The sequence below is a fragment of the Delphinapterus leucas genome, chromosome 11, assembly GCF_059928025.1.
Source record: "Delphinapterus leucas isolate spDelLeu-1000000601 "Yukka" chromosome 11, BTC_Dleu_Yukka2, whole genome shotgun sequence".
Taxonomy (NCBI): domain Eukaryota; kingdom Metazoa; phylum Chordata; class Mammalia; order Artiodactyla; family Monodontidae; genus Delphinapterus; species Delphinapterus leucas.
Window position 1 is genome coordinate 10,794,384 of NC_143139.1, and position 13,532 is coordinate 10,807,915.

Below are 13,532 nucleotides of genomic sequence, written 5' to 3' on the forward strand. Positions count from 1 at the left end.
AGTGCTGGGGTGAGGGGACAGGGTGAGGCAGTCAAGAGCGAAGTCAGTCCTCCCAGCTGTGATCACTGGGAAGACTCCTGCTCTGCGTATAGCAACTCCTGGATGAACCGTGCAGGCCTTTTCCAAAGAAATGAATCTCATGATGTGAGATCTTAAGTATTCATTGATTTCTTCGTGCACGCGTGTGTGTGTGTGTGTGTATCGTTTTGTGCCCTTTCCATGGTGGCTCATGCTTGCCCTTGACTGCAGGTCTTCTGAGTATGGATACATTTATGGTTACATCTGACCCCCAGCTTACTGACGTCCACATGTCCCGTGAACTGTTATTTATAGTTGTCAGACCACCTCTTCTCATCACAGCCTGGGATCACTGCTGTGCTGAAGGCTGCTTTGCTCTTCAGCGCTGGAATATCAATTTACATAATGAAGCAGGTGAGAGAGCCTCTTGCCTGTTCAGGCGGCCCTGACTGGCGGAGAGAAAGGGATTTGGCCGTAACTGGCAGGAATTAATTTGACGTGCTTTTATAAGGAGAAACGGAAAAAAGCAGAAATTGCTCAGCACGCCCAGTCAAAGCCGCATTTGCACCCTCTGGTGTGTGCGCGCGTTTGCAGTCATGGATGGGTGTGTCCCGTAAAGACACGTAAGTGGATGACCTTGTGTGTTCAAGTGCATTTTTTTCCCTGGGAGCATCACTCCCTAGTGGCACCTCTGCCCGGGAGGTCTGCGGCCACAGCGTGCTTCCTAACGCGAGGCTGTTTGCCATCTTGTCCAATTTGTACTCGAGGCCACTAGGAGACATCACTAGACATCACAGCGTTCTCTCTTCAGTACCAGGATGACACCCAGCTCAACGGCTCTCTTGTACTCGGTCCAGAAGAGGCCAAGTCCCAGCTGTCTCACGGTCTGCTGGCAATCAGTTCTTGCAAGAACTGGAACTGCCTTATGCTTAACTCAGAACCCAGTGCCGTGCAAGTGATGAGCTGGGAGATGGGTGAGGAAGTTTGAAAGAATTAAGCATTTAGCACATTTACTATCGAGGTAGTTTCTAGACTTAAGCCATTGATGGTCTCCTAGCCACGAGCACTTCAGAAGCAGTAAGTGAACACAGTTCTTGCTCTAGTTCCCGCCTAAGACGAGGATGGAGGGGGGGGAGAACGAGACATTTCCCTCCTCTCCAATTCTTTTCTCTCTCTTGAGAGTAGGATCTTTTCTTTTCTGGCCAGATTAAGTAAGTATGTATATTGGTTACTTCCTGGAAGGGAGAAAACATGGTGCCTGACAACATTCCGTGTCTCTTTGATTCATTCATCCAGGCAACACTCATCAAGTACGTGGCTCTTAAAGGTGCGAGGGGCTGAGTTCAGAAACAAAGACAATAGAGCCCTTGGCTATTCCGAGACTGGAGTGAACAGAAGTCTCTTCTAGGTTCCTGTGCATCCATAGCTGGGCAGAGGGTCTACCCGCTCTCAGTGGGTTGGTGGGGTTCCATAATCACCTCCTTGAGAATCCGAGAAGCCAGGTCAGACAGGGTCCCGTGACGGGGGCTGGCCTGGGTTCTGCTGCCCCAGGCCTGTGTCTCTAGAAGCGTGTCCCTCCTCCCCGTGTCCACACAGAGAGCACATGGGGCTACGGCAGTGCGGTAAGACAGGACGGCTGCAGGCTCTGGAGTCGGCTCTCCCTGGATCAAATCCGATGCCCTCACTTGCTAGTTGTGTGACTTGCGAATTTGCTTATCCCTTAAATGACTCTCCTCATCTATGGAAAGAAGTCGATAACATCTATCGCAAAGGGTGGGCACGAGGATTAAAGGAGACACAGATGTGAAGAGTCTGACAACAGGCACATAGTGTGTGTTCCTTAAATAGTTCAGTCATTGTTCATTAATAAGGGCCGAGGCGGCCGTGTGTCTGCAGGAACCCCAGGTGCTAACGCCGGGCCAAGCGAAGCCAGCTCTTACGGGACCTGCCCCTGAGCTGTTCTGTTCTCCCCCGTTCTCTGGGGGGCCTGGGGTGGAAGGCAGAGAGTAGGAGAAGCCAGAGGCAGGCACAACCCACCTCGTGGTGCCGTAGTGAGCCGGCATGGATGCTCTCTGGACAAGGCCGCTGTGCAAAGCAGACTCTTCTCCTGGTCAGGCGAGTTCATGGGTTCCCCGAGAGCCTCTCGGTGAGCACCTTGGTCTCGCTCCCTGAAGGCAGCTGCTCGTCTACATCAAACCCTCCAGCTCCCCCGCTGGCTGCCACCCTCCCACGTATCTCTGGATGGGCAGCTGCCCCATCCTGAGCAGGAAGCCCAGTGGGCAGGTGCCTTTAGACTCACCTCCCTCCACTCCCGGCCCAGACTGGCGCCCCCCTGCCCGAGTGGCCTGACGTGGACTCGAGGGATGCAGACCTGACCTGCCGTGGGTGGGAACCTGTCACCTGGGTCTTCTCAGGTTTGGGGCAAATGCCAGCCTCTCCCCCATTCTAACCACAGGGGGTGAATGCCAAGCTCTCCCAGTGACCCCCTCAAAGCCCCTTCAGTAGGTCTGAGGGGTGGGAGGAAAGTGGAGGGGGCACAGCCCTCCAGTAACTCCCCGCAGAGCGGCTTCCTCTCTCAACCCTTTTCACATGTCTGGTTTCCTGGCTGCGTCCTGCTCAGGCGGCAGCTCTTGCCACCTGGACTTTTATTTCCAGCTGGATGGACAGAGTCCTGTTTCGTTTGAAAGGGTTCCCTGAGTGACTCTGATATCAAGACTTGGCCCTAACCCACACCTTCCTGGGTGTCGCCAACACAGACAGGTCCACATGGACAGACTAATCCTATAATGATTACACAGAGGACCCAGAACCCCGATTTTCCTCCTCCCGACTCTGCCTCCTGAAAGTCTAAGCTGCCTGCACCTCGGGGACCCTCCATGTGGGCAGCTCTCAGGGTCACACTGGCCTGGAGCCATTGCCCTTGACACTCTGCATCTGATCTTCCCAAATAGGGCAGAAGAAATGTCTGAGGCTATGGTGCCTGTAGAGCATGAGCTGTCTCTCCTGGGCTCTCTGTGACCCTCGCTGGAAAGGAAACCTTGACATGAATTGTAGAAGAAATGGTTGGGCTTCCCCAGCCTCAGGATCTCTCAGCCACCACCCTCACCCCGCTCCAAACACCCGCTTCCCTACCTTCCTGGCCCTAGCACATGCCCAGGTAGCCCCGCTATGCAGAAGGCTTCCCAAAATACAACAGACTGCACATGGGCCACTGAGGCCCTTGCCCACCTCTCTTGCCGCCATTATGGGGTGGAGGGTGTACTGGAAGCGCCAGAAGACCAAAACAAAGGCCCAGAGCCAGCCCGGGCCACAGTCTGCACTGTGAATACAATTCTGACGTCTCTAAAACTTGATTCATTTTAGGCCCGATGCCTTTGGCCACATATAAATTTTCACGGCTGCGTTAATTTGTCTCAAAGGACTTGAACTTAGTTGTCCAGAAGTGAAACACTAATTCTTAATAAATCCTCAAAACACAAGCTAAGATTTCATCAGCCTGTAAAAGCTGCCATCTTGGTAGCTTTTAGTAAAGCTACTCATAGTAAAAGTTACGGAAACATTTATTTCTAATTTTTGTTTTTAACCAGAGAGAAAAGGATGTTGAGGAACTCTCTTATTTTTCTTGGACATCTATAAACTTCGGAATAAAAAAACTGCTTTCAACAGTTAGCTAAATGCAACGGCTCACTTCTCTCAGAACCAGAGACTTGACCATAAGTAGATTTGAACTTCTATGGGATTCCGCAGGGCCGCTTGCTCTTCCCAACCTGGAAGAGATGGCCTGACCAGAGAGGTCCCATTTGGAAGCCACACAGATAAATTCAAGGACCTGACCAGTTCAGAGACACGCTCAATATTTTCTCCTGCTCTCAGCGTACCCAAAACTTGAGTACTGCACTTGGTGGTACATGCTTTGAGTTTTGTTAATAAAATTGTTTGTTGTCTATTGCTGGCTTTCACTTGGGGTCAATTCAGGTGGGGAAACTGTGAATTCATCCTCATGCTAATCTGTGTAGTAGCAATTTAAAAAAATGTCATGGCTCCAGGAAGGCATCTATCTCTCCAATACCTTGCACAGGACCACCTTTCTAAGAAGAGATACACAGAGCAGATCTAGCTTACGATTGGGTTCTGATGTTTGTTTTTCTTTTTTTCTTTCCTTCCTTTTCTTTCTTTTCTTCTTCCTTCCTTCATTTCATTTTTGTTTCATTTCACAAAATGATGGTTCCACTAATGTCAGCAGAATGAGACAAAAGTTCCTTTCTTTTCCAGGTAAAGACGTCCTTTCTCAGATCAACTCTGTAAAATGGAAGTTCCTATGGATGTGGGAAACTTGCGTTCCTTATGCAGCTTGGTTAAGTGTCAAGTTCCTAACTACCCAGTTATCCTGTTATCTTTATGTAGTTTTGGAGGATGGAGATACACATATCTATACACACATACGCACACACATACATGCATATGTGAGTGTGCACTCCTGTGTAACAGGGAAGATACATTCATCTACATGAAGAGAGAGGACACCTGTTTGCCTTTGATGAGCAAAACATCACTTGTGCCTCATGATCAAATAACGTCCCTTGCAGTTCCGTGATACGAACAGCACAGTGAAATCCAGAATATAAGAGGGCTGCGTTAATAATATTTTCCCCAGAAGAGTTGTGAAAATGATACATCTTACAAAAACATGTCCTCAGTCCCCTTTGACAATGGCCTCCCTGCTCAGAGGTCTAGTAGAAGGCTGCACAGGGAGCGTACACACAGATAACATGCTACATACTGGGAGAAACTAACAGTACTCAGGCCCAAGGACAGAGCAAAAGGGAGCACACAGTGACACGTGGGATTTTTATTGTCTCCTTAAAATTAACCAGCAGGGAGAAGACTCCCTCTGGGTGCAAACCATATCTCTGCAAATCTTCAGGGTGACGTAGATCTGTTCTTCCAAGCAGAGGAGATTAGTGGGAAGAGGAACTGAACTGGATTCTGCTGTAAGAAATACGCGCTTTGGAAGGATGGGGCTGGGTGGCTGACAAGAGCAGGTGAGTAAGAGCTCCAGGGTTTAAGGGGGGCAAGCCCCTGAGAGTGCAGGTTACAGGAGGGGCACTGAGGCCCCGTGTTCGTTTCCTGTGGCTGCCATAACAAACCGCTGGTGGCTTAAAACAATACAAATTTATTCTCGCACGTTCTGGAGGCCAGGAGTCCAAAATCAAGATGTCAGCAGGGCTGCGCTCCCTCCATAAGCTCTAGGGGAGAATCCACTCCTTGTCTCTCCTAACTTCTGGTGGTTCCAGGTGTTTCTGCGACTGCCACACTCCCGTCTCTGCCTCTTACTTCTCCTGGTCTTCTCTTCTGCGTCAGCTCTCTCTCTGCCTTTCTCTCATAAGGACACTTGTCATTGGATTTAGCAGCAATCCAGGACGGTCATAACCTGAGATGCTCAACTTAATTACATGTGCAAAGATCTTTTTTTTCCAAATAAGGTCACCACTCACAGGTTCCAGGGATTAGCATGTGGACGTATCTTTTGGGGGACCACCATTCAACCCCTAGGAGCCCCAAGAGTATAGCAGAGGTGGGAGGTGAGGTATCCTGTGTGGGAAGTCACAGAAGGTCAGGACGCAGGTGGTCATTCAAGGAGAGGAGGGCAGAGTGAAGCCTGATGCTATAAAGGGGACACGAGAAGGAGAGGAAGGGGACCCTGGGGCTCCCTCGGGAGCTCAGCAATCAACACGGGGACACCCGTATCCCTGGACCGGGAGGGTGGCCACTGCTAAGCCTTACTGGATGCCTCGGTCAAGGCAGCCAGTCGAGAACGGACTCGGGAATTAGAGTTCACGGGGGCCAGCTGGGGCCGTAAGCAGTCCCGTTCTCAAATAAACCTGGAGAAGTGCTGAGAGCTGACCCTTGGCAGCAGAGCTGGGCTGCTTAAGCCCCAGGGCTTTGTTCTGGATGCATCTGGATGGAGGCCGCCCTGGCAGGAATGAGTGGGTTCAGTACTTGGGGTGGTGGTCCATGCATTGGACCGGCTAATTAGGTTCAGCTAATTAGGAGACAAAGGGGCACGTGTCCCTTCTCCCACCCATGTGTGTCCTGTACCCCGTACAGTCCCAGGGTTTGGGGAGTTTTCTTCTCTTGTCACTTCCTCCAGAACTGCTCTTGGCCAGCTGTAACAAAAGGACCAGATGCCCGACAGCTCCAAGGGACTCCATGTAATAAATCACACCCTTTTTTCCCTCAGCTACCTGGAGGCCCAGCCCAGGCCCTCATTTCTAGGTCCCCGGCTAGTTGGTCATTCCTGCTGCTTTCCCTGGTGAGCTACTTTTAGCTCACTATTCCATGACCTGACCAAGATGGTCTGGGCCAGGACCAGGGTGTGACAGATCAGGCTTGAGGTCAGCTGCCTCCCACTGGCTTCTGGCCTAAAGTTAATAGGGCAAGGAAGTACCATTTGTACAGTGGCAAGCAAGGCCCATTTCCTCACCCATGCTCAAATGCCATCCAAGCATCACACATCAGTGTAGTTGTGGCGTAAATACCTTATCCCCAGGCTGGCTTTCTTCCAGGATGCACACTGACACATTTGTTTGCGTGCTGATTTAAAAAGTCATACACTGCCTATCTGCCAGAAGGACATGAGACAGCTTCCAGACTCTATGGAACTTCTCAGAAACTCAGAATAATCATTATCTAGAAAAGCCACGGGGTTCTTCCTTAGTTTTTAGAAAGCTATCCTGATTGCACCTTCAATGTTGCAGGCGAAGATGTCTGCCCTCATTAACCAGATAAACACCTTTTGACATTTAAAGTTCATAAAGTTCCTGTAGTTCCTTGAGGAAAAGAACAGCAAAATACAATGCGGGCGTATGTCACACTGGTGGCAGGAATGTGTAAGGTAGGACGCAGCCTTGGGAGCACCCTGGCCTGACGGCAGCCCCTAGTGACCTTGGCAGCCTCTGCCTCCCTGCAGGCTTCCTTCACCCCCTGAACCTACCACTGACGCTTCTCTGTCCTGCTGCCACCCCTCTGCCACCCTCCAACAGTGGCTTAAAGCTCATGGTCACAATAGGCCCAGGCTAAAGTCCATCTGTGGGCCATTAGCCTGCCCAGGTCCACGAAAGCACCACCATTCTCTGTTCAAAGGAATGCCTCTGAAAGACTTATTAAATAAGGGGCAAATGTTAAAATACTATCTAATTATTTTGGATCAGTTAATCAGATAGCTCCTCTTTAATAGAGGAAAAGGATCCCACTTGTTAAGCTTCGGGAAGGTAGATGGGAAGGTCAGGAAGAAAGAGGATCAACTGGAAAGAACACTGGAATCTGAACACGGTGGCACACGGCTGAGGGGCTGTTGGCCAGCCAGGAACATCAGAAGGGCAAATGACTTAACCTCTCCAAGCTTCAAGTTCCTCATCTACAAATGAAGGTATGATTATAAAAGCACCATTACATAAGAAATCTATGTAATGTATTTGGCATTACGCCTGGCTCCCGAGAGCTGAAAAAAATGTTTGCAGAGATATCAGTGTTGAAGTCATATTAATAATAATGATAATTGCTATTATTATTATCAGTACTAGTAGTAGAGGTAGTAATAGCAGTCTTGGCAGTGGTAGTGTATGGTGACCTGAAGGTCACTGAATGAGAGGATAGGAGATTCAATGAGGAAGTGGGTGGGGTGCAGGGGTGTCAATACCAATCCTTAGCTGTGTCATAACTTTGTCTGGGATTCACTACAAGGAGACATCCTGGCAAAGTGACTTTTAAAGCCAAATACACAGGAACTCAAACCCTGGCTCTGTCACTTGATAACGTATGACTTTAGGGAATCACGAAAGTTCCCAGAGTCTCAGTGCCCTTATTTGTAAAATGGGAATAGTCATACCTGATGAAGATTATTCATATAACATATATGTAAATACTTAATGTATCCAGTGCCCGGAAAATATGTCTCCTGTTCGCCTGGCCAAACTCTCCTCTATACTGTGGTTGGCCAACTGCGAAATGAGAAATCCATCCGGATAGCTGAGAATATGAGAATGAGCATTGTGGGCTCTTCGTTAAGAGAAGAAAGATGTCACCAGCTTCCTTATATCCTCCTCCCACTGGGAGAGCTGATGGAATGTACAGTAGGGCTGCTAAATGTTAGAACTTGCACCCATATTTAGTTATAGCATGTAGTGGAATAATTCTGAATTCAATGATGTAATGTGCTATTGCAAGATGGAAGCCATCCAATAAAAAAGGAGCCCCCAAATAGGATTTCATGGAAATTTAACTCTGAACATTCTGACTTTGTACCTTAACATAAATGAGATCTGGGAACATTTTCCTGCCATAAAATTGAAGATAATTCCTTAAAATATCTAAATCTAATGACTACAAATATCTCCCCATCATCCCTCCAAAATATTTATCATTTGGTCTGAGTTACATAGAAGATATGTCATCCGTGATAGTCAAAACAAGTATAGAAACCCTTCTCCACTTTAAATGTTACCTTCCTTGATGAAAATTTCATGACACTGAAAAAAGAGTCTTCAAAATCACCTCATTTCTGTTCTCAGTGTTATCGTTTTGAAGACTTTATTATTTTCTTTTGCTAAATTCACAGAACATACTTCCTCTCGTGTAAGTCATTCTCAAGACTTAGTTTTCTTTAGGTGTTTTGAAGTAAAATTGATAAGAATTTTGACATTTTAAGTGCACTTTCAGAAAACTCTCTGACTTATAAAACTGTTCCTGACACTGATCTGCAGTTGTATGTCATTGGTTACTTAAATGTTTTCTATACTTCTGTAAATTATGTTGACACTTTCTGGTCAGATGCTATTTTGTCATTTGCGGAGTTCTGAAATGGATCAGATAATCATTTTCAAACTGAACAGCTGTTAAAGACTTCTTGCTCTCTTGCTGCTCTCTTTGCCTGTAATGCCTAGTCCACTGCTCTGTGCAAGAGACTCTTAAATGAGTATACCATCTCTCCCTCTCTCCCTACAGACTTTTTGTAAAAATGATAACCAAGTTATGGTCACTGACCCTGTGAAGCTCATGGTCAAATAAGGGGAGATATGGACAGGTACACGTCTGTAGATTACAATGTGGGAGACAAGTGCTATAATAAAGGTATGAATGATTGCCACAACAGAGGAGACAATGGCTAACTTCCCAGATGAGCCCAGATGAGAAGGCTTTACAAATAAAGGGACCTCTGATCTGTGTCTTGCAATTTCAGTAGGAGTTTGGTGAGTGAAGAAGTAAGGAGAAGAACACCCCAGGCAGATGCAGAGAGGCATCGCTGGGAAGGATAAGGAGGCAAGGATGCCTAGAACATAGGATGCAAGAGTCTACGCATTGGCTGATGAGACGGAATTGCTGGTGCACACTGGGAATCATTTGTAAAAGCTCTGAGCGCCACGCCTGAAAAAAGTTGCCTTTATTCTGTAAGCAATGGAGCCACTCAAGTTCTTTAAGCAAAGATGGGATCCAACTTCTCAGGACATAACCAACGTGGTGTGGAGGACAGACAAGGGGCAGAGCCTCTCTGTTCAAGCAGCCCAGAACAATATGTTCTTTCCAAACCACAGAAGGGAAAACAATCTCCCTCCATCTCAATTATGCTTAGTTCAAGTAGAAAATCATTCAGTTGTTGCCGGATGGCCCTTGAGAGGATGAGAAACATAAATACAGTGTCCTAATCAATTCTCAGAGGAAACGAAAGAAAACACTGTGATAATTGTGGTGGATCCCCTACTTAACTGTCCAGAGTCCCCGGATGGGCTGTGGCCCACCACCCTTCGACCATGTTATTCACTGCATGGTGACACGGTCCCACCACACCCTGCATGGGGACATAATCCGCCACACCTCTGCCGTTCCCTGATGGGAGGATATGGTCCTCCGTACCCCTGACAGATCCACACGTGGGGGCATGGTCTGTCACGCTTCTGCCACATTCGTGTCTTAGGGTGGCCGTGGCCCACCTCAGCTCCGCCACATCCAAGTACGGAGCCTGGGAGATCAGCTGTTCTTAGCACCACGACTGCCCAGGTCACAGAAATAGGCACAAAAATTAGTTATAGAAAGGGATGAAGGGAGAGGTCTAGCTCAAAGTTTCTGAGAGGATCAAAATGGTAAAGGAAGGATGCTGACAAAGGAACAAGGAGAGAGAGAAAGGTTTAAAGTGAATTAAGTAATAGATGGGTGAATATCTGAAGAAATGCATAATAAATCATGAGTTAGAAGAAAAGAAATAAAAAAAAAGCTTAAAGATAAGGGAGAAGGAAATAGAAGAGAGGGAATGCTTTTGAAAGTAAGGAAGAAAAATAAAGTGAAAAGGAAGACAAACCAAAGAAAGAGCCAACCTAAAGAGGTGAACATCGTGAGTGTTCCATGCATGTGTGTGTGTGTGTGTATATATATATTTTTTTTTCATTCCCTTAAGAAGCTGTTTATCTTCCTTATGCTTTTGAATGTCCTTGGTGAGTAGTGATGAGTAGATGGAGAAATCATAACTTGAGTCCCCAAAGAGAATATCTCCTCCTTTTCATTCTTCTCCAACCATCTGCTCAGTGATTAAGGCTTTGTCTTGGGAAAAGCTGACCCATGTGATAAAGCATGAACTACATATGACCTATGTGGTCTAAACACACATCTGTCTATATCACATAGTTTCATCCTGGGGGAAGGGGTGGGAAATCACATTTTCTAAATCTTAAGGAAACGGAGAAGAGGAGACATTGTAAGTGAAAGTCTCCAGAGTGATTTGGGGTATCCAGGGGCTCTCCTGGGCACTCCAGGAAGGTAGCCGCTAGTACTGGGGTTGGACCAGAGCTCCCACGGAACCTGTGTTGCTTCCAGCAGACCTAGAGAGTCACATGTACTGAGCCTGGGTTTTACACATCCTCGCACAGAGAACATGGCAACCAGCAGACGCTTACTTGCCTTCCTCTCTTCACGGCACAGGCCAGCAGGGAGGCCTGCGGTTGGTATGGGGACAACCCATTCATCGGCACCCCCCGATCCAGTTAAGTAGCAGATACCTTTCTTCAGGACACAATGAGAACAATCCTTCTCCTCGACCCTGGGAACCCGCGAGCGTGCAGAGGAACAAAGGGGGAGGAAAATGAGGGCCGTGACGGGCCAGCACCCTCAGCGTGGGTGCGCGGGGCGGCCCTCTAGTAACAGCCCAAAGGTGCAGCCTGGTGCTGCTGCTAGGCCTCCTGAGCGCCCCGGACAAGAGGAACCCTGTACGCAGAAAACCGCTACACACCAAGCCCCTCATTTGCGGCCCAGGGCGCGCTGGGGACAACCTTTCACAAATGAGAAGGCGAACGTGAAGTAATATTATTTCGGTGGGGAAACTGAATTCTGCTCCTGTGTCCCAATTTCAGGAGCCATAAGGAAGAACGGTCGATTCTAAAGGTTTAGGAAATTAACAGGTCCGTGAGAGCTCCGAGTATGGCTGAGAATGGGACCGGGGGAAAGATGGGAGGTTTCAAATGGTGCTCTTACCTTTTTGTCACTCAGGCCGGAAACCTGGTCCACATACTCCTCTTGGATCATGAAGGCAGCTAAGTTGGCAGTGTAGCTGGCCAGGAAGATGACAGCAAAGAAGGCCCACACCGACACCATGATCTTGGAGGTGGTCCCCTTTGGGTTCTGCACCGGGACGGAGTTGTTAAACACCAGACCCCACAGTAACCAAATAGCTTTGCCGATGGTGAAAGATGGGCCACCTGGCTCTGGCAGGACAAAAAAGACAAGGACAGAAGGTTAAGACAGAGTCACTGGTTCTATTTAAACTTACAAGTACATAGAGCTGGTAAGTTCCTGCTCAGAGCAGGAAACCTGCCAGCAAAGCCCCAGCCCTAAAGCTACCCTTAGGCAGCTTTTTCAGTTGAGAGCTTGTGTCTCTCTTCTCCTGGGACCCACAGGAAGGTGCAAGAGAAAAACCAGAGGCCTGGGGTGTGTGCGGGCTCCTACTCCAACCAATGATCATGACTCAGCCAGGGCGCCATAGGAGCCAGCTTCCTGCCCTGATGGATGTAAGACCCTTGAGAGCCCATCAAGACTGAGTAATGAAGGCAACCATCCCACTGTGGTCACACTTGCATCCTCATTACCACGTTCCCAAAATTTGTATTTGTATCTACCGAGAAAGAAGGTCAGCAAGGGCGTCCCTGGTGGCGCAGTGGTTGGGAGTCCGCCTGCCGATGCAGGGGACGCGGGTTCGAGCCCTGGTCCGGGAGGATCCCACATGCCGCGGAGCGGCTGGGCCCGTGAGCCATGGCCGCTGAGCCTGCGCGTCCGGAGCCTGTGCTCCGCAACGGGAGAGGCCACAGCAGTGAGAGGCCCGCGTACCGCAAAAAAAAAAAAAAAAAAAAGACGGTCAGCAAGAACCTTGTGGGGTCTTTTTCTCCCACTAGTCATAGATCTCCTCCAATTTTATTCACAGATGCCGCTTTGAACGCAGTTGATCCTGATTCTCCTGTGGCTTCCAGCTCTTAGCACTCAATGTTTTAAAGGCAGCCTTGACCTCACTCCAGTGCCAACGCCTCCCATCTGGTTCCCTCCAGTAGGGCCTGCCTTCTGTGTAAAAGAATACCAGGCGGCCCAGAGAGTCTGCCAGAGATCCCTGGCTTGGCCACATGTATCTGAGGGTGGAAAGGTAGGCTGCCTTTGTCCTCCACCCGACCTTCACACAGATCACGCAGGGCTTCTGCACACGTATTTATTGTGGCCTCTCTGCTTTCTCTGCTTGGCGATGGTGAAATCTTGCCTGCTGTCTGGGCCTGCATGCAGCCCCTCCGCTGCAGAAACGAGCACCTGCCTGCACAGTTTCACAGCACATCAGCACAGGTGTTTCGATGCTATCTGTGGTCCTGAGAGCATCTGCTCAGCCACCTAAATCATCAGTGACTACACATGTCGAGCCTAAGTTCTAACTGTGCACACGCATCTGTGCGAGTGGACCTTATTTCTTGGAACAGGTGCATAACTAAAAAACTGTTTATAAATCAAAGTTTTGTGCGTTGTAAAATGCCCCAAGGAGACTTGATAGTTAAAGCGGCCCCATGTTGAATTCTCTGGCGAAGTCAAGCATCCTTCGGTAAAGTGAGTAATCGTAAGCCCTGGCTCTGATTTTTGTGTCTGAATTTTTGCCTCTTTGATTTTCTTTGCGGGGTCGGGGAGGGCGAACACTAGCTTTGGCTCTTGACATTGTCAGCATGTGTGTGTACTCTTGAGCTTCTCGGATGTCTCTCTTGTTACTAACGCCCACCGGGGTGGGGAGTAGTCATGGCTTTTGGATGACCCTTTGGCACAGGCAGGAAGCCCCTGACTATTCCGCATTGTGGAGGCATCCAAGTGTCCACCCCAGAAGGCACACCCCAAACGAGAAGGTAGGTCTACACCTGGAAATACCTCAGTGCAGGGGTGGCTCATAGCCTGGACGTGAATTCAACGGAAGCACAAGGGGAGCTTTGACAAAATACTGACACACCATCCCC

At 48.6% G+C, this 13,532-nt stretch overlaps 1 protein-coding gene across 1 annotated transcript in view; it reads right to left on the reverse strand.

Moving 5' to 3' along the window:
• The window catches only part of GRIN2B (glutamate ionotropic receptor NMDA type subunit 2B), a 54,038-nt gene that overhangs the window by 34,842 nt on the left and 5,664 nt on the right, over window positions 1–13,532 (reverse strand). Inside the window, exon 4 of the mRNA XM_089920072.1 lies at window positions 11,536–11,765. Coding sequence (XP_089776198.1) covers window positions 11,536–11,765 — 230 coding nt within the window. The remainder of the gene's footprint in view (window positions 1–11,535; window positions 11,766–13,532) is intronic.